Raw genomic sequence first — 27190 nt, 5'->3', positions numbered from 1 at the left:
AAAGTTCCCTTCCTCACTCATGTTGCAATTTAAGAGGGTGAAGCACTGCCAATTCCACTAACAGCAGTTATAACACACCACAGGCCCCCGCTACACAACCGAGACATTAATACCATAGACACTACGAACGCGGCTTCCTTTCCTGTGGAACGACAACAATTGACATCACTTCAACTATTACTCACTACGCCCATGCCTAATCACATGGGGCCATATGTATCATAGTTCCGTTTTGCGAATTCTAAATAGCGATTTTTAAGGAATCGCTATTTAGAATTCGCAAAACGGTATGTATGTAAAAAAAATAATTTAAAAAAAAAAAAATCGCTTTTTTTTTGCGATTCCTTAATCTTCTTTATTTGCGAATTCGCAAATAAGGAATAATTTCCAATTCATTCCTATGGGCCAGGAGGCCCATAGGAATGATTGTGAAATGCATTTCATTTTACGATTCGCAATTTGCTAATTGCAAAATTAGATTGATTTCAAGGGTGCAGGGGTGTCTCAAGGACACCCTGCTGCAGCCCTGAAATCAGCATGTGTGTGCATATGGCGCACATACATGCCCTATGGGCATGTATGTGCGTCACATGCCACATTCAAAAATGCCAATTTGTGCATTTTTAAAAGAAATCACAAATTACCACCAATTGAAAGTTGGTGGTAAATTGCGATTTCTTAAGCTAAAATCGCTATTGAAAATTGCATCATACATAGCATTTAAGGAATCGCAAAATTGCGATTCCTTAAATGCTATCGCAAAATAAGGAATCGCACATTTTTGCGATTCCTAATGATGCGATTTTTACATACATAGCAAAAAATGCTAAACAGCCTTTTGCGATTCGCAAAGGCCAGAATTCGCCGAATTCCGGCCTTTGCGAATCCAAAAAGGCTTGATACATATGGCCCATGGTCTCTAAACTGTATGTTAACTTACAGGAAGACATAGCGGACACTACACAAAGGGCACGGGAGAAGTGGAATGTATGCTTAGATAGCCCTTTATCAGAGGAAGAATGGACTGCAACCTGTGCACTAACAAGCTTACTGACGCCCAGTGGGAACCTGCATATATTGCATTTTAAATACCTACAGACATACCATACACCAAAGCGGCTTTGCCGATATGTATTACGCATGGAATCCAGGTGTCCACGATACAATGTTGATAATGCAGATTTTATACATCTTGCGTGGCATTGTGTAGCGGTGGAAAACTATTGGGCGCAGATCAGCCAAATGTAGGGGAAAATGGTAGAAACTATAATTGCATGTGATGTTCGTACATGCCTCTTGGGTCTGGTGCCAGATGTATGTGCTGTAAAACGCAAATTTTGCGCCATTGCTTTATTGATGGCCAAGCGTAGAGTATCTTTGAATTGGGGTAGCAAGAAGGCTCCAAGGGTCAAGCATTGGATTCAAGATCTAGTGTACTGTAAAGACACTCTGGAAACATATGAAGAAGAATTACCTGCAGGTTCGAGACCAAAAGATTATTGGAAATACTGAATAGAATACCTGAACACGCACGAAGTTGAATAACTGGTTATATAGGCTGTGCTAATATTAATTGTATTTATGGATCACACTGTATAGTCTTATTTGGACGATGAGTGCTGTTGTGCAACGATCTGTATGTTCATTATAGTTTGACATTGTATGTCTTTGCAAATGCCAATAAATAAAACATAAAAAACCCCATTGGAAACACACCTAACATTAAGTAACCCCAGATAATCTGGAAATGTAGCCAAGGAAGGGAATTCATGTTTATTTATACAGCATAACCACAGTCTCACTTACAGCCTCCACTATTCTATATATATTTAAGTGGCCATTCGGTCTTGGGAGAGACCCAATGTCCTTAGTGTAAAACACACAATACCAAGGAATATTAGATGGCCTTCCCACTACTTAACAGTCTACAGTAAACAGGGTTGTGAACATATTGGACTCCCCTTTTGCACAAGTCTTGCAAAGCATCGATTTTCAGATTTCAGGTGATTCAGTGGGACCTAAATTCTTTACAGGCTATTAAAGTAACTTTCTATTGCTTTGCCCAAATGCAGCCTATATATTTGCTGGTGTTGCTATTAGACTAGATGTGTATCTATTAGCTTAAGATTTTCGAAAGAACCTCTAAACTGATCGACAGAAAGGGTCCTACCTGTCTAGGTACATTTAAGTGAGAATTTTAAAAAGGCCTAATGTGGTGTGCTCAGTGTTGTGAATCTTTTTAGAACAGTTTGGATTTGTCCTTAGTTGATGGGGGACTTGGGCTATACAGCATTTCCATTATATAATGAAACAGTAAAGACTGGAACTTTTGAGGTCAGGGAAGAAGCCAACTCTGGTTGAGCGTGTTTATGATGTGAAGAGTGGGAGTGAGTTAAAGGAACATAAGAGCTGATCCAGAGCATTGGTTTCCTTCTGGATGGATACACCACCAGATGATCAAACGTCCAAGGTTCCCCAAAAAATGGAACATTACAATGACCTGCTTTTTTTCCTCTCTTGTAAGTACATTTCTAGAATTGTGGATAACTTTAATCACTTACAGCTCGACTTTCAAATGGGATGAAGGGCACATGATGCATGAGTTGGAAAAGTGTTATTTGAGTTTGAAAGGTACCATCCTCAGAGCTGAGTTGCAGCTTTTGTATTTCAAAATCAATATCCTTCTAAGAAAAGAACATTACAGAACAGAAAGTTGTGAATAGTAGTAAAGATCAGATAAAGTTAACCAACAAACCTTGTGGAATTCCTTTGCCCTGCTTGATTGTTTTGCTGCACAACATTGTTCTGAAGAGGTGAATCACGACGAGATAACACAGGTGACCGTGACGTGGTCCTTACAGGTACCTTGCATAGGAAAATGAAAACTGTTTTGTTATTACACATTTCCACCAAGTATGTTTAAATGGCCCTCTGTGTTCAAAATGACTCCTCAAATTATCAGTGCAGTCTAAAAATGTACATACTGTACAGAATATCAGGATGCAGATTTCCGCAAATTTGTTTAGTACATTATTCTTAAAAAATATATGGTTGCAATTCAGAGTGAAATAGAACATACAAACTATATCCAAGTACACTGCATTTTGAACATATTCCAGGGATAGGAGTGTGCCATTCTACTTAAAAATGAATCTGGTCCAACTCGGATAGCGCAAGATGGCTGGCTGTTTCTGTTATGTTTATAAGCAATATCATTCAACAGCGGTCCTTGACAGGAAGGAATGTGTTAACTTTTAAATAATTATAGGCCACAATAAGCACTATAATAAGTAAGGTGTCCAGCCGGACCCTAAATTTAATGGATGTAAAGGATAATTGAGGATTTACACAAGAACATATATGAAGTGGGACACAGTCCTGTATCCACAACATATAACAAGGCTAAAACACAACATATATAAGGTCAACGAATATCAGGCAATTTTGCAATTCTTGAGAAGCTAGTACAGAAGGGAAACAGTTAATCTAGCTTTACTCATGTAGTAAAAACAGAAATAAGGTCACACAATGGAGCACTATTGTTTAAACCACATTAACTGTCGACGGCGTTTCGATCCTGTTAAAATAAAGGATCATCATCAGGACAATCAATGACAAGCCTGAAAGTGTGAGCCTGCAAGTAAGGGGAGAGACTAGAAGACACAAAGGACATTTGTTTAAAATCTCACCTCAACAACATTATATGGTCACCTTGATTTCCATACCATGCCTTAAGAGGAAACACTCCCACACGTGTTGGTGTTTCCATTGAAGTGACTTTCATCCTGATTGGCTTAATAGTGTTTTTTTTTTAAAAAGAAGGGAAATATGGCGAGATGGTGATTGACTGGCAATCACCATCTCGCCATATTTCACTTCTTTTTTTAACAATGTCCTTTGTGTCTTCTTGTCTCTCCGCTTACTTGCAGGCTCACACTTTCAGGCTTGTCATTGATTGTCCTGATGATGATCCTTTATTTTAACAGGATCGAAACGCCGTCGACAGTTAATGTGGTTTAAACAATAGTGCTCCATTGTGTGACCTTATTTCTGTTTTTACTACATGAGTAAAGCTAGATTAACTGTTTCCCTTCTGTACTAGCTTCTCAAGAATTGCAAAATTGCCTGATATTCGTTGACCTTATATATGTTGTGTTTTAGCCTTGTTATATGTTGTGGATACAGGACTGTGTCCCACTTCATATATGTTCTTGTGTAAATCCTCAATTATCCTTTACATCCATTAAATTTAGGGTCCGGCTGGACACCTTACTTATTATAGTGCATATTGTGGCCTATAATTATTTAAAAGTTCACACATTCCTTCCTGTCAAGGACCGCTGTTGAATGATAATACTATATACCCTTGGTCCTTGCTTACCGAGTGGGTTCCCTTGTTTTACAGAATAATATGTTTATAAGCAAGGCATGGATATTTTTCATTTGTTGTATGTGAAATGCATAACCAGTAAAGTATTGCAGCATGCTGCAAAAGTCATGTTTATTGTTGGAGATAGGGGATGTGCACATTTAGAAGATGCACAATTACAGTATGTTGCCAATGGGCAACAAGACTTAAATTAATATATTCAGTATTATGTTAAGTTGGCACTAGCAATGAACTGTCCAGACTCAGCGAAGGGGAATCGGAAAGACAAAGTACATATATCAAATACATGGTAAGTATTCACTGTGTAAGTACAAACAAATCAAACATCTTTAGAATAGATTAGCAAAAGGTAGAAGCTGAAGAGAAAAAGTAAACCACATGGGAGAGAAGAAGTAATAACGGATAGGTTTTGCATGGTGGACTTCATGTGGCAGTATATGGTATATGTGTTAGTAGCGCAGACTGATGAGGTTTACAGTACATATAACAGTTTAAGAACTCTATCAGGCAAAGAATATGGGCCTTGTTACGAGTTTGGCAGCCTTCCTCTGGGACCGGCACCGTGGAGGTCCCAGAGGAACACCGCTAAGATGTGGTGAACCCGCCGCCGGATTGAAAGTTGAATTGTGGGCGGAGCTGCGGCACTGGGTAAGTTAGGCTCATAGGAGAGCCTAAACGGCATACCACCGCCGTGACAGCACCTAGCGCACGTTTGTGCACGGTGTGGTGTGCACCATGTTGTGCATGCCACACAGTGCACAAACTTAGGTGCTTTTCTAAGGTGGCACAACATGCGCCCCCGCACGCAACACCATTAGCTTTTCCGCCGCCCTTTTCATGGCAGGGTCTCCGCCATGAAATAGGCAACGGAAATGCTGGTCGTAATATACTCGGCTGTGACGGCATCAGCACCTCCAGCATATACAGCCCCTTTGCACACCACCACCTCCGTAGGATCCTGGATCCCGGCGGAGGCAGTGGTCTTGTGCTGGTGCCACTGCCACCATCGTAATACGCCGGGCTGACTGTCGGGGTGGTGGCAGTCGGACCGCTACCGCGAGTTCAGCGGTCCTAGGACTGCCCTACTCATAATAAGGTCCTTAGTCTTTCAGCTTCATGATAAAAGGGTCTCTGAACATAAAGGAAACATTGCACCAAATCCACAGAAAGCTTTCAATTCACTGGTCATGCTATAGCCAGAAGAAATTGTAAAGACATTCAGAACAAATGTACCTGGTGGGAAAGCATCATCACTAAAAAATGGGATGTACCATATATAATCTGTACCTTATATAAGGAGTGTACTGGGATACAGCAGCATACATAAGGAAAACGTGAGCGAGATATTAAGGAACCCAAATTAAGCAAAGGTGCAGGTAATGCGGCACTAAAGAGCAGAGAAAACAGAATTTAAAGGGTCAAAACAAACAATTAAGAACCGGTAGCTGTTTTGAAAAGTATCCAATTAGGAACTGGCCAGGAGAAGGCAATGTATGTTTCTACAACTGTCCTGCCTACCTCCCTTACTCACTCTCCCAAGAGGGGATTCAAATCTTACTTCAACAGACCGTCATTAAAGAAAGTTCATCAAAAAAGCAAAAGGTACTACAAGACTGGACTCCCTGTATTATTTCCTGGCACTGCCATATTTGCACTGAGCAATAAAATATTACAGATGCATTGTCAGGCAAAACCTAGGGTAAGATTTGAGAGCGGTGAGACTCCAAAAGTTTATTTCAATGTTGCCAAGGCTAAACACATGACCATAATTAAGAGCAATCTAAAGATGGTGTTTATAGCGTGGGATAAGGAGGCTTTTAACCGCATGCGTGCGGGCGGAATTCCGCCCGTACGCTGGGTTTTTTAAAATCGCACTTTACGTGACGAGCTGGGCTCGTCATGAGCGTGCGAGGAGGCTACGCCATGACGAGCCCAGCTCGTCATGAGCGTCGAAGGGGTTAAGTAGACCTCATTATTTATATTACAAACTTAGCCTATGATTGACACCAGAATCTTTCTTCAAGTGAACTAAATTCCTTTGCAAGCCCAACCACTGCACAGCGCATTAATGAACAGCATGAGGTTTAACATGGTCTTACTGCAGAATATGTCAACAATGCAACCTCAGTTCTCCAGGTCACCAAGAGATTGGGATGCAGTTATTCTCATTTTCACAGGCTGATTTTCAGCACCTCATCGACATTTTAGATTAACATTGGTGTTCTTTTACAACTCGGGTGTTTACATATATCTTGTGGCTTGCCATTGTTCTAGTAAATCCTTTCTGAAGCATCCTACATCAAGCTTGAAAAAAGTATCATCTTCTAAGGCCTCTGCACAGTAGGGCTTGTTCAGAAGCCTAATGTGACACAGGTGTCTATGCACCTAATGCACAAAGATAGGGTAAGGGGGCAACCTGTAATATTATGGCTATGGATTGCACTTTTATTTCCCAGTAAAAGTGAATATGAGTTAGCTCATGTTCAAGCATTAATGGTGATTTGTCAATGATTTGCTCTGCACGCTAACAAAACACTGACTGTTCTGCACATTTCTATCTTTATCTATAAATTCTACGCATGTTGTCAGTGAACACAAGGCACGGTCATCTCTCTGAGGAATTTTTCTGTAAGGGGATCCACCATCACTTTAAGAACCACCTTGTGACAAAGAGCATATCCACTGAACGCAGCAAACACAGCTTCTTTATAGTTTAATGGCATGTTCTCTGTGCACTCCATCATCCTTCCAGTCTTTGAGATTCACAATTTGGTACGAATAAGACTCCAGCAATATGTGTACTAATTAAAATCTACTAATATGCTGGTAAAGGTCATTTCAGCGAGCTCGCAAACATGGTGGCACCAGGTCACTGGATCGACTGCCTTTTTCACTAAAATAGGAAATAACTTTTGAGCTCTTACTAATTAAATAAAACCATTCTCAAAAACTACAGTTCATCTTTTCAGATTTGTTTTTTAATTTACAAGGCTTGTTCTAAAAGTGATTATAGTTCCCCTTAAAAGGAAAATTCATAAAGACATTTGATGTGCCCTGTGCTTTAGTCACTTAGTACGCTTAATAAAGTGGCATCGCCACAGCATCCTTTCAAAATGCACAAAGTAGTGTCTTGCTTCTTCTTACCCTTGGAGGCACCTCCTCACTGTCGGATCTTACCCACACCTTTTGGGTGGGGTCAGGCGCCTCCGACCTAGATTCAGAGCTCTGATTTAGCACCTCACTGCGTGGAGGTGGCTGTGGGTCCTGAGAGCGCAGCTGTTGATGTGCAAATTTAGGAGTAGGGTCACTGAAGGAGTGGGATCGCGAGACAGGGGAAACATTGTTCTTGAGAGATGCCAGGTGGGCCCATTGTACCTTACAAGAAAACAAAACAAACATTCAATGCGGTTCAGGGTCATTGGGTTCAAACTTCACAGCACATCTACAGGTAGGAGAAAACAAAAAAAAAACCTTCAAAGCAGGTTACCATGCAGCTATACTTCAGCGTGAAACAAGAGGATAAATGGGTAGGAGGGATGGTCATTGAGATGACGTTAGAACGTTGCATAGGAAATGTTGCATGAAATTCCACAAGGTACTGCATATGTGAGCTGAGAAGCAGCAGCTTTGGCTCAAAGATAATATATATATATATATATATATATATATATATATATATATATATATATATATATATATATATACACACACACACACACACACACACACACACACACAGACAGACACGCACATATATAGATCATTAAGCATACAAATGAAGATATACAGAAATATGCACACATACAGAAATGGTTTGCACTGACAAATGTTAAAACAATGCATCAAAGTCCTAGAATTCACTAAGTCAAAAACATTTACAATATTAAACTCCCTCAATCGTGAACTTTCATATGGAAATGCAGCTGCTTGGAATGGGCGAGTATGTTAAACATTTGCTAGGAAGTGCAAGAGCTATCATTGCTTTGGTACTTAACTGGCAAGCTGAATGACTTCTGATGTTTTTTTGTTTGTGAATTCAAAGAAATCGGTCATCATTGTCTTTCATTTTCTTTCACAGTGCTAATGCTATCTTTTATTCTAATAGAATGAATGTATTTTCATTTTTATTGCCTAATTTGGGGGAATTGCAAGTTGGATTCAACCTTATTGCTGTGACAGAGGCTAAGCCCTGCAGCTCAAAAGCCAGAGGCATACAATTCTGTCTTTGGGTGGTGAGAGAGCAGGCAATGGGGGCCTTTTTTTAATTAAAAATTTAACTTTTTTTTTTAATCAGGAATTTTAAAAACATAAATAAAGAAGGCAGTAACAGTAGGCTAGAAAGATTCAAAAACCTTGACTGATACAGGAACCTGAACAATGCCACTTTTCTAAGAGTAGGTGTAAAATGAATTACTCTTAAATTAGGAGGCGTTAGTGGAGTGGTGTGGCTCACTGGTTAGAGGCGGCAGACCCGGAAGCAGAGAACGGCCCGGGACGAGGGTTCAATTCCCGACGCGGCAGGGTTGTGGACCAGGGTCAGCGGACTCGACAATTCTCGCCTCGGTGCCTACTCTAACCAGGGATCACACTCGGCAACTCTGGGCATTAAGCTTGACTCATCTCTACAACGGCCCCCCACAGACGCCGGGGATGCCTGATTTCACCTTGGAGATACCCAGAAGGGACCATCTCACAGGGAAAGCCAGGACGGGTTCCCCAGCAGTCTCCAGCGCCGGGACGCTTACGGGCAGCCGTGCGCTTTACAAGTCCAACACATTTACATTTACATTAGATTGTACACAAAAATACACTGAAAGCTCTTATGAAGAGAGACATACAGGATGTGGATCAGGACCAATAAGCAAACCGCTCTTTTTGCCTTAATGAATGCGCAAAATATATGCCCCTACGGAATAGTTTTTCTGCATATGCTCAATTGCAAACTGGACTGTCCCACAAATCCATTCAAGTTGTAATTATGCAGCAGCATAGTGCACTGGAGTAGTTTAAATTGGCTGTTCTAGAAAACATGTTTACATTTACTGGGCAAATGGAATACAGTTTCCCATACCAGAAAACCTTTGCTGCTGTATATACACAACCAAAACAACAGAGTTCACCCCATCGATTCGGTCCCCAAAACGGGACTAGACAAAAGGGACACTTTTTTGTAGTGTAATGAAAAGTGTGCAACCTACAGTTTTTAAGTGGATTACCTGTGCATTAGCTGCAATATCGATGTCAATATGGAAATGCCGGAAACATAGCTATATATTGTTGTAAATTTAATTCGATTACAGGCTTCCTGTTAAGAAAGACCCTGTGCATTAGCTACAATACCAATGTCAATATGACAATGCTGGAAAAGTAGTTTTATATTTTTGTAAATTTAATTCGATTACAGGCTTCCTATTTTGAAAGACCCTATGAGGGATAGGCAAAGATGAAATGTCGGAGAAAAGGTCACACCTATAACTCGACCAGTATCACCATAATTCTGTTACTCTAGCCCCAGGGAAGTCACTGGCAGTTGTCTGGAAGAATCACTGGTGTGGCAAGTTTATTGCTAGTACAAACTACACTGATGCTCAATCCCATTTAGAATTGGTGCTGTAGGCCCAGCTAGGATCCAAATTTCCAAAGAGAGAAGAGCATCGAAAAGTACATCTCAGAAGGCAATGCACATTTGAAGTAAAACCAAAATGATACAAGATGGAAATCAAAATCAGCTAAGGGGTGGGGGAGGGGGGTGGCGGAGGGAAGGAAGGACTTTAAAAGTCTTTTCAACTTTAGCTTAACACTATTGTAGAGCAATCTGTATATTGTGGTCACAACATTTTCAACATAACTGTGCTTAACAGAGCAGAACTAAGAGTTCCACAAACGTACAGTTTTACAGATTCAAAGATTTGTAAATAGCTTGAGGAATCAAAAAAACGAAGCCCCTCTCTTTCTACTGAAATTAACCTTCAATGTCCTAAATAACCTTCCCATTTCACTGCACGGAAACCACTGACTGTCTTAAAGACACAAGATGCAGCTATTAATTGCCCGGATAGTAGAAGATAAGATAGTACGCAAACAATGCTGTGGGTTGCATCCATTCGCAGCCACATATGTCCTTCCTGCAAAATTGTGGTGCGTACTGAGATACCCCTTTGCATAAGACACTCACTATGAGCTCTCTTTAACAAGTAGGTGAGCATGCTCAGCCTTCAGTTCTTCAAGAATTAAAATAATGAGCTCCACTGACTATGTTAACAGTACCACCGATTAGTTACAGAACAAGGAAAAGGCTAAATGAACGGTACCAAATTATGAGGAAACACATTTTTACTTTCTGGGGGGAAAAACAATGATGCACTACTGCTGCTGCATATATGAGCAAACTTTAACAGGAGAAAAGGCAAGGACTCCTTCAAGGCCAGAAAGAGGAATCAATGCTTATTATTTATTTTGGTGATAGATTTCTTAATCTGCTAAGTGACTGCCATACCATGGGTAATGGCTTTGTGGAAAAAAGTGTTCGGCTTTACGCCTTTGAGAAGGAAGCACATTATAAGCAACAATTCCTACCTTCCACACAATCTGGAGTGTGACAAAAGCCTAAACACAGTTGGGTATTTATAACTGATGAAAAGAGTGAAGTACAAGGTAAAAGAAGTCTTCTATTCACATTAAACAAGAGTTCTGAGCCCGCAGCCCTTTTGGGGACTGCAATGTAGGCTTTTCTGAAAAAATCTAAAATGGATATATAAAAGCACTAGCAGCCAGACAGTAGTGATGGAAAGCGCAAACACATAGAAATGAATGTAATGCAATAGCTGGAAAGGAGGCTAGCATAACTGCCTTAACATGTGGTTGAAAGGACATTTGGAAGTCATCAGTAATGTCGAATACACACACAATTGACATGCGTTTGGACCAAAACTCCTGTTTCAGAGCCGAGGACCACGAATGTGGTGTAAGTTTGTGCTGCTCTATGGATTATTAAGTAGTTTCATGTACTTTGTGTCCAGTGCAAAGTACCACTTACATGGGCAATGAAGTAATGAGACATCCGAGACGTCGGATCCTCAGCAAAATTTGGCCTGCACTCCAGTCAAAGCTCAATAGGCCCACATGTCAAGTGCACAACCATCTTTCAAGTACTCAAAGTTGTAAGGATCTTTCAAAGTGATAGGTTTTAACAATTGGGCCACTGCTTGCAACTAAAATACCCAATAGCCCTTGAATTCTGTTTATTTGCGGTGCATCAAAGACATCTAGAAAATAGAAAACTAAAAAATGCATAGGAGAAGAAGGAAAAAAAATCAGCAAATTATTCAAAATCCAGCGAAGCCTCCATCTTTTTGTGAGGACTTGCCCACATTTTTCAATAATAAAATGATGTCCATCTATTCAACAATTGGGACTCAATCACACTTGGAGAAAGTGAATTAAACATTAGCGCAGTAAGCATCTTCCAATGGGGGGGGGGGGGGGGGGGGGGAGGGCTTGCAGATCTAACAGTGGAAATGGTGGAAATGATCATGGGAATTGTGAGGTCTTGCTCAGCTTTGGATCCTTCCCTCCATTTTGTCTAGTCGTTTAATTTCCGTAATAGCACCTCAGGTAACTTTTCTCTTAAACAAATCTCTTAAGGAGGCAGAGTTTCCAACAAGCTGGTAATATGCCTTAGTTGTGCCATTGGCGAAGAAAGAATGAGTGGGCGTTTCAATACTATCAAACAATCTCCCCATTTCATTGACACTTTATAAGGTTAAAGTATTGGAGAGATTAGTTAATACCCAATTAACTCATTATTTGGGGAGTAATAACATCAGATCCAGTACAAACAGGATTCAGAGTATAGCACCAGAACTACTTGACTTGCAGTGACTGATAGCATTAGGTTTCTAGTAGATCAAAGGAAATCAGCGGTACTAATACTATTAGACTTATCAGCAGCCTTTATTTACTTTGAAGGCTGCATGAAATTGGCCTACATTCAGCATTGGTTCTGTTCTTTCCTATGTAATAGATCCAAATCAGTACAGCTTCCGCCTTCCAGATCTAGTCTCAAAGATTTGCACTGTGGAGTTTCCAAGGGCTCCTCTCTGAGCCCCAATCTAGTCAATGTTTATCAAGTGCCAATACCGAACATTATTAAAAAAAAAAAAAAAAAAGGTTTTGTGGAGTAGTGTGGCTCACTGGTTAGAGGCGGCAGGCCTGAGAGCAGAAGTCAGCCCGGGACCAGGGTTCAATTCCCAACGCGGCAGGGTCATGGACCGTGGTCAGCGGACTTGATAATTCTCGCTTCGGTGCTTACTTTAATCAGGGGTTCCACTCGGCAACTCTGGGCATTAGCTTGCCTAATCTCCACAACGGCCCCACCAATTCCGGGGATGCCTGGCTCCACCTTGGGGACTCCCAGCAAGGGACCATCCCACAGGGAAAGCCAGGACGGGTTCCCCAGAGTTATACAGCGCCGGGACGCCCCGTTGCTGGGGCAGTTGTGCGCTTTACAAGTATACTACATTTACATTTACATTATAATCTATGCTCATGACACTCAACTGATTACCTCTATTGACGATAAGTGTATTAAAATAAAGGATAATCTAGTTGAGTACCTTTCCTAGGTAACAGAGTGGCTGTACACACAGTGTCTGAAACTATATGCAGAAAAATCTGAAATGTTGTTTGGCGGTGCTGAAAAATTCTGGAATGATTTATGGTGGCAAAAAATGTTAGGCACCTAACCCCCCAAAAAGTGATTAGAAATCTGGGTTTTCTTACTGACAATGCTCTGACCCTAAAAGAGCAAGTAACCAGGTCTCGAGGGGTTTGTTTGGACTGCTATGTAGCCTTCGGAAACTATTCCGATGAATTCCAGTAGCTTGGAGAAGGAACATAATCCAAGCTCTCATCCAGAGTAGGAATAATTATGGAAATGCATTTTATGTAGGCATGGCTGAGTACTTGTTCACACAGCTCCATACTATTCAAAATATAGCAGCTGCAAGCATTTGTAATAAAAGCAAAACGAGCTCAGCATCAGCTTGCCTTGTCCAGCTCCATTGGCTTCCAGTCTGTAAACGGGTCATCTTTAAGGTAACGTGCCATACAGACAGAGCATGCCATGGAATTGGCCCTACACTATTGTCCAACATAGACCATTTTCACAAACCTATGCGGAAACTTCGATCAGCTAACAAGGCTTTGATATCTTGAAAAAGAATCTGAAAAAATCCCAGATGGGTTGCCGTTCTTTAAACTTTTAAGCCTTCACTCATTGGAATAAACTCCCTATGGATTTACGCACTGTGCCCGATTTGCTGCCATTGCTAAAGAAATTGAAGACATGGTTATACTCACTTTAGGCCCATGTCAGAACCAGTATTGAAAATAGTTTAGCGCCAGGGTCTCCCTCTGGGGATGAATTGTGCACTTTATAAACATCCAATACAAATGCAAGGGATGTTTAAGGAGGCTCACAAAGAGAATAAGGATCCTCTTTTAAAAACAGCGTCAGAGTAAAGGCTCCAAATGTGTCCATTTTAAGGTAAGCAGCATTACTATGCAGTAAAACACTTTGATTTTAAATCAGCAGTGCTGAAAATGCAAATGTTTATGCCCAGAATTTACCATCTGTCAGTAATGGGGGCGGATAGGTTCAGGCAGTTTGGGAACTGCCAACCTAATAAGCTACATATGGGCATTATTTCTTCAAAACTTGAACTGTCAAAATACTGTTCACACTTGTTAACAACTAGAATTGGTGAATGGATCAACTGAATTTCTAAAATACACAGAAACCTCAGACAGCATCATGGGGCCAACAACATGGCTCTATCAAGATTCCAGAATGAGTTTGGTGGACAGATGAGGAAAAGAGCCCAGTCTTAAAAGCCTTGACACAAAGCAGATTATAAGAAGGCGCGAAGGTCGACTATTACACAGCATGGATCAGAAAAAGCTTGATCACTGGTGTAAGCTTGTCAAATGCTAAGATAGGCGACATTTCCGTAGTTGAAACTATTGCCTGAGACATTTGTCGTTCTAACAGGTGGAGGAAGAGGAGGCAAAACATTATGCATGGATCAAGGCCATGAAACAAAATGGAGCCACTTTAGAGGTCAGAATAATAAGTGGCATTATAAAAAGACACTAAATTGTATGAAAGGGGAATGGCTGTCTATCATCATTGATGGAACTCTGTTCCAGCCCATTTCAATGACAGCATAGTTTAATGTCCTGAGTCTATTATCCCCAAATAGACAACGAGGATAAAGAATATTATTAACTTTGGAATTTGATACATGTTTTCATTGTTTCATGCATGGTGTATATGTACACTGGGATTTGTATATCCTAGCCATTTGTAATTTTTTTTATATGTAATATATGTGTTATGGGCAGCTTATTGAAAAACAAAAAAGTTAATAAAATTGCTTGATTAGAAGTAACATTGGTTATATGACAATGAATATACCAAACTAGAAATTGTCCTTCGTGTTGTGTGTGTCATTTTTCTATTTTACACATTTTTGAAAAACAATTTAGCACACTAGTGGTTACCTTCAGTGCCAGGGGTCAGAAATTGCAAGTCTTAATTTATTACGACACTCCCCAATCATAAAAGGGATCATTTGGTGACCCTTCTGTACTGGGGTTGATTGTTCAACATCTTTCACAATTCTTGTTTAAGAATTGTGGCACCTGACAGAAGTCTTAGTAAACAGTAAATTGTGACTATCATGTATAACAGGAATTAGCCACACAAATCTAGTTCCTAGTGGCAGTATGTCTGTCAGAAAGGCATGACACCACAATCATGAGAACTGCTTATTTCGAATACCCAGGTCAACTGGCAACTAAAACCATCCCAACTTCTCTTCTTCATGACATATGGAAAAGATTCTTAGACTTGGCAATAAGTGTATAGAACCTTTCTTGCCTGGCCTGAGAAATAATACCTTTAATGAAGTTTTCCACAAGGAATATCATTTTTAGGAGCCAGATCATAGCACCACCACTTCATTCTAGTAGGCTGGAAGGCAAAGGTTTCCGGATACATTTTTAAATTAACCTGCTGTGCAGCTGTGCTCTTGAAATATTTGGATTTTTTTTTTGCTTGTATCAAGCCGATTACGGACTTTTTAGTTTTGATTTCAAATTGAATTGTTTCCCCCCAACAACGTGATCAAGGCTAATTTTAGCCAAAATGCAAAAATTTTAGTAATGCTCAGCTCTGCACTATTAACCCCTTCGGTGCTCATGACGGAACGGTTCCGCCATGAGCGTCGGTTGGCCTGTGCTCATGACGGAACCGTTCCGTCATGAGTCCATAGGTTCTTTAGAACCTTCAGCACTGCAGCGGAATTCGCGCAGCACTGAAGGGGTTAAAAAAACGCATCACACGCTCTTTGAGTGTCATTCCCAGTTTTGAGAAATTAGAGGGAGAAATGAAGATTGAGGCAGTGCGGCGGAAGCACTACAGTTTGTACATCACTGGCGTTTGGGTGCCATCAGGTGGAGTGTGGGTTCAATATATATATATATATATATATATATATATATATATATATATATACACACACAAACACATTTACTAATTTCACCACCCCTTACTTGCTCCAAGAACTCTCCCCGCTGCCTCAGCAGTGTAGTTAATGTACCTGTGGTTCAAGCGGCCTCTGCATCACAGGCTGGGGAGTTTCAGAGTTTCCATTGGAAAAGGACTCAGATCTTGAAGGCACTGGTGGCTCCAACACTTTGGCAGCTGTTGGTTTCGTCTGCGCTTCTGGGGAGCTCTGGTTCGTTTTCCTAAACCTTTCCTCTGCCTGGAGTGTATTAATGAGAGTGGTTATTTACAGAAGAAACAAATCAGCAAAATCTGTGGCGATTACACGTTTACAGGCAACTAATGGCAAATTATGCACACAAAGCAAAATAAACAGTACAAACGCGGCTTGTTGGAGGTGTGGCTTAGTGAAGTGCTGTTGAGGGTAAAGAGGGGGAGTGGGGGTGTTTGGGTGTTCCTCTGTCACATTCAGATGGGCTGTAGGTAGATAGTATCCATAGAGGAGAGTGTGAGTGTTTGCGCATTGTATGTGGTATACGTCTGGTCTAATCTGCAACACTTGCTCACACTTGCTCATATTAAGTACTAGTTAGGGACTTGCTAACCAGGTGTTCGATCTAGTCTTATCTGGATGCAGTATCAGTTTATATGTGTCTAAAGGCGATGTGCAAGACATACCAGGGCGCAGAGGCAGTAGGTTAAATCGTTGTCATCCCAGGTTTACTTTTCTGTGCCTTTCAAGGTGGAGTTAGTGCAATACTCCATACAACATTAAAAGCAGCATCAGTGTCCCTGATGATGAAAAAGTGCCCAGTTTCCCTGTGCTTTAGGGGCTTTGAAGAAAAGGTCCAGCAGATGGAACGGTCTTTTGAAACAGGATTGAAATACAGGTACTACTACAAGAGCTCAATGAAGGGGTCATCTGCATGCATTTTCATTAGGTCTCAAAAAGTACAAGGTCCTCTTCAGAAAAGGATTCTGGAATTTTGAAAAAAATAAATTGATAAAATCTATAGTGATCAGACCCAAAGATAGGTATAGGTTCTGGCTGCAGCAGAATGTGAAGCGGTGAGAAATCCCAAGGGGAAAAAAACAGGCAAATCAATGTAATCTGACCCTGACAATGCGGAGATACAGAAGATGGCTGCTGAATATTTCTGTAGAAATAAAAAACAAAAGCTCTGGTAAGGGACTCCGTCACACAACACGCAGTAGAGAATACATTTAGGTGGAGTCTGTGTGAAGTGGTTTTTAGAGCACATGCATCCATTGGCTGGAGTTTGGACAGTTTACAATGAGGTAAACGTGTTACTAGACACAGCTGTATAGCTCTGCAGTCCTGTTAATAATGCTTAGTGCGGTTTTCAAAGTTACACAGGACTCAGTCTTACCATGGTAAATAATTCAAGCATAGGGGTCAAAAAAGGAATGAATGCTGAATGAAAAAAAAAATATGGTGGGTTCACACCAGGTAGCTAGCAGTAAAGACTGAATACGAGCATATATTGGAAACCTGCCTATGAGACAGGCTAACTCAGACAAACCACATCAAGGCTAAACCATCTTCTACGCATCTGAGACCTTCCTGCTCTCAAGAAGTATATTGAGGAGTCTACAGTTCACAGAGTCACCCTAAAGATGGTGTCGTTCCTCCAGGTTCCCATGTTCAGAACTAGTTCACAGTACGCAACTCGCATCTGAAGGTCAACTGGGGAGAAGTAATGCCTCCATGGAGAATATTTAATTTCTGGTTTTTCCACTTAGCATTGGGCCTGCCAAACAAATGAACTGTACATAACTTTTCACACTTACCCTAAAAACATTCCAGCACATTAGGCACCACTGCAAGAATCGCATAGTCTCATGCGGCGGTAATGGCTAGTACTCTTACATTGGCCTTAGGTGCCCCTGGCATTGCCTTTGTATCTACAATCCCAGGACAAAAAGTAAGCGGCAAAGAAAGTAAACAGGGCACCAATAGTCTCGCTATCCTTTCTGCAGTTCTTGGGGCGCAATTCAGCTTTCCTCTTTTGCAGCAAATAGACAGTGAACCGTGATGCTACTTTTCCTAACCCAAACACTTTGTTAAATGAAGGTCTATAGAAATGCCCAAGATGTGGATATTTAAATGAAGCGCCATTTTATGCTGCTTAAATAATTAGAGTTCAAAATGCAGAATCGTTACTAAAAAATGATATTTTCCTTGTGATTCTTTTATAAAGCCAGTCACTAGGAGTTTGTTGATTTGGTGTTTTTAGTTGTATAATCGGACAAGGGCAAAATTAGGCCAGGCAGGATAAAATGAAAAATGCAATAAAAAAATAAATAAAGCCTGGACTTCCCAATTAGCCAAAACATGGCTCTCAACAGATCCTCAAAGTACTCACTGCTGCAAATAGATTCCCTTTCCATAAACACATGGATTTTTTCATAGTCCGCAGGTAGGCCTAAAAGGTCTGATGGATAAATAACACCAGCGGCAATGCAGGGCTGACAGTGTGCACCAAAGTAAGAGCATCAATCCTAGATCAATAAGTGGGTTGTCTTAAATGAGAATTGATAAACAAATTCAACATATTGTGGGTGGAGCAACTTTTCAAGACGTAGTAATAGTTTTTAACTACAATTTGCCTTTCTGGAAACACTAAATAGGATTACACCGAAGAGCTGAGATCAGCTGCCAGATCTACCTTTCTCGTAGGCTCACTGCGATGGAAGTTAACTTATGTCCGACATCATTAGTAAGGGAACAGCTCTTATAGACCAAATAAAGACATGAGAGCTATTTACTGGACCAATTCTATTACAGCATTTGGTATGAAGGATAAGGAGGTTTCTTTAAATGGTATCATGATATCTGGAAACTGCTTATTCACAGCTAACAGTTTTTGGAGAACTGAAACAGGCATGCTACAGCAGCATAATAGGATTACAATAAACTATATCTATACTCTCTACTGAGCTGCCTCCATTCAGCCATCTGTGCCGCCATTGAACAAACTCAAACATTCTAAACCAATCAAATACAGCATCATAAACAAAAACTGAGTATGTTACGGTAGATCGAATTCTTGAAGGTAGTCTTAGCCATAGCTAGCCCCAATAACCTTTTCCAGTCATTGGCCCGTGCTCAACCATGAACCTTTGCTTAATCCTTCAATTCTTCAATTTTCCAAATTTCATTTCAGATTCATAGATTTAAGGTTCCACATCTGTGAAACATTTTTGGGTTCTCATTAAATACAAGTTATAAAATACTTGATTTTGTGACTTTGTTGATTCTTTTGAATCTCTACCAAAAGTTGATGCAGCTTCAAGAAACAGGTTTGGGTCACTGATGTGAATGTTACAGTGCCCGTCTTTCTTATACACTAATTCTGTGCACGTTTGTATGAATCTACTAGTCTGCTGGTAACCTTGTACTGCATTCAACTGAGTTGCAAATCTGGGCAAAACCCTTGTCCTTGGCCTGTAAAGAAAAGCAACTTTTCCTAAGAGTTCTAACTATCAGCACTGGCCATATTAAGCACTGTATATGCTGGGTAGGGGAACTGTTTTAGAGGTAGGAGTAGTTTTTGTGCTTCAAGAATTTTCTTGATTCACATTCTGGGCATCATTTCGCCATTTAGTAATTGGGTCCAAAATTGGTAGACTAAATGATTTCTCCCTCCTTTTTCTTGTTATCGTAGAGTCATCACCCATTTGGTTCCTTTTCCCTCCTCGGATGACATCATACTCATCACACCATACCGTGCCGCAGAATCTCTTCAATGTAGTCACCATCTTGAAGTTCTTTTTTTCTCCCCTTTGTATGGGTTCCTTTTTTCAGTTTGTTGATTCCCCCCCATCTGCAAATGCACCTGGTATGGGGGAGGAGGGGTGGTCGCATGTGAATTCACCCAATTCTTTAAGTTGCAAAACTATTACTACCAGTAAGTAGCCTTTTCGTTTTGCAGTGTCAATCTTTTCTCGATTCACATGTTGTGGGATGGTTTTCTAGCAGTATCTTCTCTCTCGAGGCTGGGATTGTTGTATGTGCATCTGAACAGGTGGTTTAATACTCTGTGTCCCACCCAAGGCTCCTTACTGGTTTGAATGTCCTCACAGTGATGTTTTGTGAAGGTGGGAACTGAAGACCATGTGCAGCCCATGCAAATGTCATTTCATGATGCATTACTTAGGTAGGCAAACATTGCTCCCTTATTTTGTCAGATGGGCCCTTGGCCTCTCTCCAATGTTACTCCTGATGTTTTGTGGCAGTCTTGAATTCCAAACTCCACCTTGTAATAGTCCCTTTTCTCACCCAAGATCAATTGCTTGCTTGCGCAAAGGAGATGAAAAATAGACCGCCCATTTCGAATTTGGCTTGCCTTCTGAAAGAAATACATTATTGGCCATCTTACATCCAGTATATGTAGGGTTCCTGCAGCCTGTGTCTCAGATTATTGGAAGAAAGCCACGTGATTCACATAAAAATGTGATGCCACCTTTCAGATAAACTGTGGAATTGTTCTCATCAATACATTTTGCTTGTGTGTCTGTAGATATGGCTCCTGTGTTGTAAGGGGCTCTACTCCAATAATGCTCCTTAATGATGTGATAGCCATTAAGAATACGGTTTTCATTGGTGAATATATGAGATCGGCATTATGAATGGGTTCAACAGGTGGCTTCCTCAGATGTTTCAGCATGAAGTTGAGGTCTCACGTAGGTATGGGTACGTCCCTTAGGGAGATATTCTCTGTGCTCCTTCTAGAAAACATATAACTGGTATGCATAAGAAGCGTCTCAGTATTATTATATTTGTAGACCCCACTAAGCCAACTAAGTGTACCTTCAGTGAGGTGTAGGAGAGCTCTTCATCTATCAAATGTATGAGATACAGGACTGGACCAGTGTAGCATCTTCAGCTTGTACCAAGGCCTATCGGGTTACACCATTGTATGAATCTGTTCCACCTGTCCGTATAAAACTTTCTTGTAGTAGGTCTCCTGACCAACTCAAATATCTCCATGGATCTTTGTGGTAGGTCTAGATGACCAAACTCTAAGCCTTCAGGAATATTCTGGCCCACACAGGGGCTATTAAGATTAATTTCATATTTGCATGTTTATATTTCTGTATGATATGGTGTAATTGAAGTCAGTGGTAAAGCATTGGTAAAAATGCCTAACCATTAAATCAACAAGACATTCTTAACAAACTGTTAGAGGTGAAATCTGGAAAGTGAAGTTTTTGTATTTTTCTGGGTTGCAAACAAGCGTATGTGTGGTGTGCCCAACCTCTGAAAGATGCCCTTCAACATACATTGCTTTAGATCTTACTTGTGTGGAACTGGTCTGTCTGCTTCTGTGGTCTGTTCCTCTGATGGGGGCAACACAATTAGCATTGTATTCGTTTCTAGAGCCTATTTCCATATATCCTGTGCTAATTTGGTTAGCACGTGTGATTTAAGAACACAGTGATTGTGTTGTCTATTGGGTTCACACTGCCTTTCCCTCCACGTGTATCTGGAAGGGGTCAGTGCTACAAAGTCAGCCCTGAGCTCCAACATATGTATCTGCTGTACTGTTTCTGTTAGGCTCCATATGCCCATGAAGTAAAGTCCTCCCATGTGAGCTCCGCAATCTGTGTGGGATTCATCTGTTGTAATGGTTAATGGGAGTGTTGGTTGTTTGAATGGTCTACCCAATGTAATGTTGCTCATATTCCACCACTGCATCTCCGTGGTATTTAGGTTTCGCCTGGCGTTTACTGCGCAAGCAGTATCGCGCAGGCGAAAACTTTTGTAAACAAGTATGGAGCTTTCTCCCGCCTCTGTCTTCCATTGGCTAGCTCCATAAATGGAGGCTAGCCATTGGAAGACAGATCTGTCCGTCATTGCCGGAGCAGATTCGTGGGCGTTCCCGCGATTTTTACTCATCCCGCCCCTTTAACGTCGTCATTGCGGCGGTGGGCTGTTGTCTTTTTTTTTTCTTCTTCAGAGGTTTGTTTTAGTCATTCTGCGAAGATGGCGCCGGGGGCCAGTCGACTTCTCGCATCTCAAGCTGTGGACGACAAAGGTGAGGCTTCCGGGGCAGAAAACTCGCAGCGGGGGCGTCCGGGGCAGAAAGCTTGCAGCGGGGGTCACGAGGTTGCTCCAGCTTCCTTTTCGGTCTATGAATGTGGTGTCTGGCGTAGCGAGGCTCAGGACTCTGCTGAAAACCCCATACTTTGACTTTCAAAGCTATATAAATAAAACATCTCATGAACCATTTACCAATGCTGGTCAGCACACCCAGGCGTTCCCACCGATCTATACCCGACATTCCCCCTGCTCTGCGTCCGTCCATGGCTCCCTGTATCTTCTTTCCCCGCCGCTCTTTCCGCCCCGATTCGAATCTGTTGATGTACACGCTATTCGCGCAACCAAACCCACTGTTAAAGTTGCATGAAGCGAATGACAGTCTAAGCAACCAACAAAACGCCGATTTCGCACTACGACCTCTGCCGAACCAGATTTTAACCAATCAGAGATGTAATAGGGCATGCCGGTTTGGAACAGTTTTTTTTTTTAAAGCTTGGTTGATAAAACAGGTTGTCACGGAAACTGCTTCTCTCGGTATTCCAAAGGTTTGTTTATAAGGTGGGTATAACCACGTGACACGCACAATGTATTTGTGCAATGAGCATCCAGAGGTTTTATGATTGACGCTTCACCTACTGCATGCGATTGGAGACCGCTGAAGGGGAGGATCGTTGTGCTAGACCTCTTTGCCCTTGGGTTGGCGGGCTGAAGGGCGTCTGCCGTTGCCATGAGGATTGCGGTGTTAGCAGCTACTGTTACAGCCTCAGACAAAAACTTGTGAACATGCGCTTCGTTTTTAAACTCGTAAGCCGTAGCCCCCACACCCCCATTTCCCTGTTAAATGAGATCAACCCATCCTGTATTTGTCTCTAAAACGCCTTGAAGAAGCACAATTAAACCACCCCGTATTTGTTTCTAAAACTCTTAGAAGAAGCAATATTTGCCAACAAAAAAGAAACTTTATCGAACTCAACCCACTCTTTTGAAAATAACTTTGAACACCACCCTATTACCTTTTGAATTTTATTTTACCTACTCATTTTATGATACTCAGAATATGTTTCGGAGCACTTCCAAAAGACACAAGTACCAGAGTAGTAAAGCCAGGAACGTGATTGTGGCAGGAGGAGCTGTGGGGGTGTAGGCCTACGCTGTACCGTATGAACCTCATGCTTGTTTCATCCACCACCATGCAGTCCCAGCTTCTTTATCTCACTCTCACATTTGCGAGAGATTAAGCTATTGGCAATGTAAATGACAATGCCATTTATTTATCTGTTTTCAAAACCAACACATAAACACAAGTGTTGTCATTTACAATGCCAATAGCTCTAACTTTTCCAAAGGCGAACCCGTTGCATTGTAAATGCTTGTCATTTATTCTTTTGTTTTTCTCCAGTGTTTTCCGCTCCCTCAACATCTGTTGGTAATTCATTGGTACGCGCCTCTGCCTCCCCAAATTTTTTTTTGCTGTTTTCAGTGCAAATTTCCTCCAAAATGCTACAACTATATCAGTTTCCTTTGCATCTGTAGTTTTTATAACAGTTTATTAGTAACACTAACAATAACAACATCAGTAAATATGTGACAAGTGTTATCAAATTATCAGCATTGGCTCTAGTTTTGTGTTGAGTATATCCCACTTTCAACCAAACATTTTATTTTCTGATCCGATGGGAATTGTTAATGTTTCAAAATGTCAAAAAGCAAGGGTGAAAGTAGAGAACTGTTTCATGCTATTACCCATTTCCATCCTGCCAGAGGCAAAACGGAGTGTGATTTTTTAAAATGTTGAGCCCTAGATTATAATGAAGGTTCTCTAATGGTGGAGACCTGGGAGCCTTCTTGTTCATATAGCAGTACAGATAAAAGAGAAAAAACCTCTCCACCCAAAACAGATTTCATTTAAGAATTCTACAGTGCACAGCTGTAAACAGGAGGACTCAGAACTTGGGCAGACCACTGCGTCTCTTCCTGGCTTAGGGGTTACTATAACATTTGAGATCATGCTTCATTTTACAGTCATTGCAATTTTATATTAAATAGAAAGAACTTAAATTAAAAATGTCTGCAAAATACATGTGGATTGCAACCCAGGCCTTGCACTTTAAACTTAAGAGAGGCAATACCATGTTCAACTATATGTTGCATACAGATGCTGCCCAAGCTTACTAAATGATCACAAAAAACATGAGAGTTTGAATTATGTTGCGGTCTGGTCAAATGTATTCTTATGAAAATGTTTTATCATCTTAATCATATTTTCATATGTAGTCTCCAAGGAATTTACATTGAGATTTTTTGGGGAGTAATGGGTTTGGGCTCTTGAAAGGTGCAGTACTTTAACAGTACTGTATACTCTTTACGAAATACAGTGTATTCAACCATCTTAATCTTGGAGGGTCACCTTGCAGTTGGAATTGTGTTAATTGAAAATGTTTAAAATGTACTGACAGTCTGGGACACAAAATGTGCAAGGGCATTTGGAGCAATCTAAAGATGAAGAGAAACAAGTAAAGCTGTTTTGGGTTGAGGGTAAGGAACGGTGCCAATGTTGTTGAACATAAATTTGCCTTCAGAGCGTAAAATGTAACGTAACAGGGCATCACAAACCGAAATTATTTCGGTTTAAGACCACAGGTTTTGTAAACGTTCTAATCTCTAGACATTCTTTGATCCTTACTTTACTTCAAAGTCGCTCCCCCGCATCTTACCATACCGAAACACTAACGTTCTATAGGGATTAGTAGCAACCACAGGAGCAGTGAGATAAAGTTGCATTGAACAAACACCAACATACACACAAACAAGAGCAAATGCATATAAAAGTACTAGTGTGCAAATACACACACATGCTCTAATTAAAGCTTCTTCACAGCAAACACCATTCAAGCATCTAGTTCTAACTACATTGAATAGAAATAATTGTAACCCATCCAAGGCTAACACATGAATTACCAAAGTTACAACTGAAAATCATTTTCTTTCACAAATATGAATAGAATACTCGCCTCCCGCATTCGTTCTGTGGGTTCGTAGATGGGTTTTTGCTCAGGCGTGTAGTAAATTGGCTTCGTCCTCTCTGGCTGGGGCTGTGGTGCCTGCTGAGGCTGGGGTTGCTGTTGTGGCTGTGGTCTGTGATCGTGCTGTAGAGAGAGGAGGTAAGCTTGCTCTTGCTGCAGCTGGCGTTGCAGTCGCTCCGCCTGTCGATGTTCCTCCATCTCCCTCCATCGGTATTCCTTAGAGAGAACCAGCAGACACTTATACAAGACATCTCCAGATTTAAACTTGCAATTCAGCAGACAAACTCAGAGTAGACAATATGAACATGCCAAATAAAACAGAAAAGGTTAGTGTTAGAGTTACAGGCATATTAACCCAACGGCTAACACTCATTTTAAAATGTATTAGAAAGCCTCCAAAACAATAGTCGATTGATGCAGTATTTTCAGCTTTTAAAAAACAATTTACAATTCAGTTTTTCAAAAACGCAAATCACTGCATCCCATATCCCAAAATGTGCTTCCGGTTAGTGGGAGAGGGATGTTCATGCTGCTGAGCGCAGGCTGAAATCTGGTGCAGTACATAATTGCCTTTAATATCTCATCTCCAGTCTTAAGTGAGTAATGTTCCCATCACCCTCCACCTTCTGCAGTGTTTGTCAGAAGTGCATTGGAGCTCATTGCCTTTGAGGATAAACTGAGAGGTGGGGATGAAGCTAGCCACACCTGCCGCAGAGACAGAGGGGACAACATCTTCGCAGTTTTACCCTGCCAATCAGGGAGGAACAATTCGGTCCTTCGGAATATCCATAAGAAACACAGGTGACACCACCACCCCCAAATGTCATGGGGGTGTTGTGCAACCAGGTGGTGTATATATAAGGGCCAGCAAGTAAGGCTGCACCTCTTTTACAGTCAGCATTCTTCTACCCACCCACCATTATGAACAGTATAGTTTGCTGATAATTTTTACTTCTTTCAGAGTCACACCGAGGTGTTACAGGGTGATCCTAAAACTTTATACAACTACAAGGGCCATCCAAGATTCTTGAGGAGAAAAGGGATTTTCTCAGGTCACAGTGAGTCGTTACTGTGGGCATGAGATGAAGTGACAGTTCTCCTAAATCATTCAAAGGACAACTGGAATCCTGCACAACGGCTGTGGATGGTTGAGGTTTCGTTGTGACTTGTCAGGAGCTGGGCTTTGGAAACAAAGCAACCCGCTACACATTTAATGAGCTGTACATAATAATGTGGCATTGGTTTGGTTACCAATAAGACAGCTCTCGCTTTCTTGGGAAGGGGTCAACTGTCCACTGAACCCACTGTTGACACATGGATCGTTTTTAAGTTAAGCCATCTTGTTCAATCAATAAAAGTTTAACTTAATTTCAGCTACGTGCTTTTGGTGTCATTTATTATGTTGTGAATAATGGTGTTTATGTGTTAGCAGCTTCTCTCGCATCCCACCAGGGCTAGGGGTAGCAATGGCATGTTATCTTAACGTGAGCAGCAGGTAACACGGTTAACCTTGGCTGATATTAAGGCAAAAGAGGAAGACGTTGAAGGCATAAGCCTGACAAAAGAAGACACGTATATGGGCTCTTCTGAATCTTTGTAGCCTCATCTTGGCATCTCCTACTTTTTTACTGCTGAGAAAAGCTGGTGATAAGACTTTAGTGACATTCCAAGAGCAGCAAGCTTCAAGCAAGGGACATCCAAAAGCCTTCAATGTTTTGACCATTGTAAAGTGGTTTAAATTTGACTTCTGCGTTTTCAGCTTCACCCCATGTCCCAAACACAACCTGCGTGTAATGAAAACTAATGTAAGAGAAATCTGCTCATCAGTGACCATGTCTAACGAGACTTTGTATAAGCCCACAAGTAGCAATGTGTGCCACCTCTGATTAAGTAGGCTCATTTCTCTACAAGGATATAAGGAAAACCTATCTCCACGGATGCTACAGCCCCCATCTCCTATGGAATCAGGGGATGATAGTTTTCATTATATAAATTTGATGGACGTTTTATCTTTGAGTAGCTGCCCTTAATGGCATCTGCTGATGTGATGGACATTGGTAAAGAAAGTCAGTACCACATGTGGACAGCAATAAAAGAAAGGCACAAAATAAAGGATTAATGAACCGCAAACCCTAAATTTG

General features: G+C 41.1%; 1 protein-coding gene across 10 annotated transcripts in view; it reads right to left on the bottom strand.

Annotated features, from left to right (window-relative positions):
* MAP4K4 (mitogen-activated protein kinase kinase kinase kinase 4) overlaps positions 1 to 27190 on the bottom strand; it is a 642366-nt gene that overhangs the window by 129707 nt on the left and 485469 nt on the right. For 5 of the 10 annotated variants that reach the window (XM_078658037.1, XM_078658039.1, XM_078658042.1 and 2 more), the window contains 4 exons: positions 25034 to 25265; positions 16054 to 16214; positions 7535 to 7765; positions 2756 to 2865 (listed from right to left, as the gene is read on the bottom strand). In XM_078658037.1, the coding sequence (XP_078514163.1) occupies positions 2756 to 2865; positions 7535 to 7765; positions 16054 to 16214; positions 25034 to 25265 (734 nt within the window). Of the gene's footprint in view, positions 1 to 2755; positions 2866 to 7534; positions 7766 to 16053; positions 16219 to 25033; positions 25266 to 27190 lie in introns of all 10 variants that reach the window. The other 5 variants (XM_078658043.1, XM_078658046.1, XM_078658047.1 and 2 more) reach the window with 2 other exon arrangements.

Source organism: Lissotriton helveticus, chromosome 8 (genome assembly GCF_964261635.1).
Source record: "Lissotriton helveticus chromosome 8, aLisHel1.1, whole genome shotgun sequence".
Lineage (NCBI taxonomy): Eukaryota > Metazoa > Chordata > Amphibia > Caudata > Salamandridae > Lissotriton > Lissotriton helveticus.
This window is presented reverse-complemented; position numbering and strand designations above follow the sequence as displayed.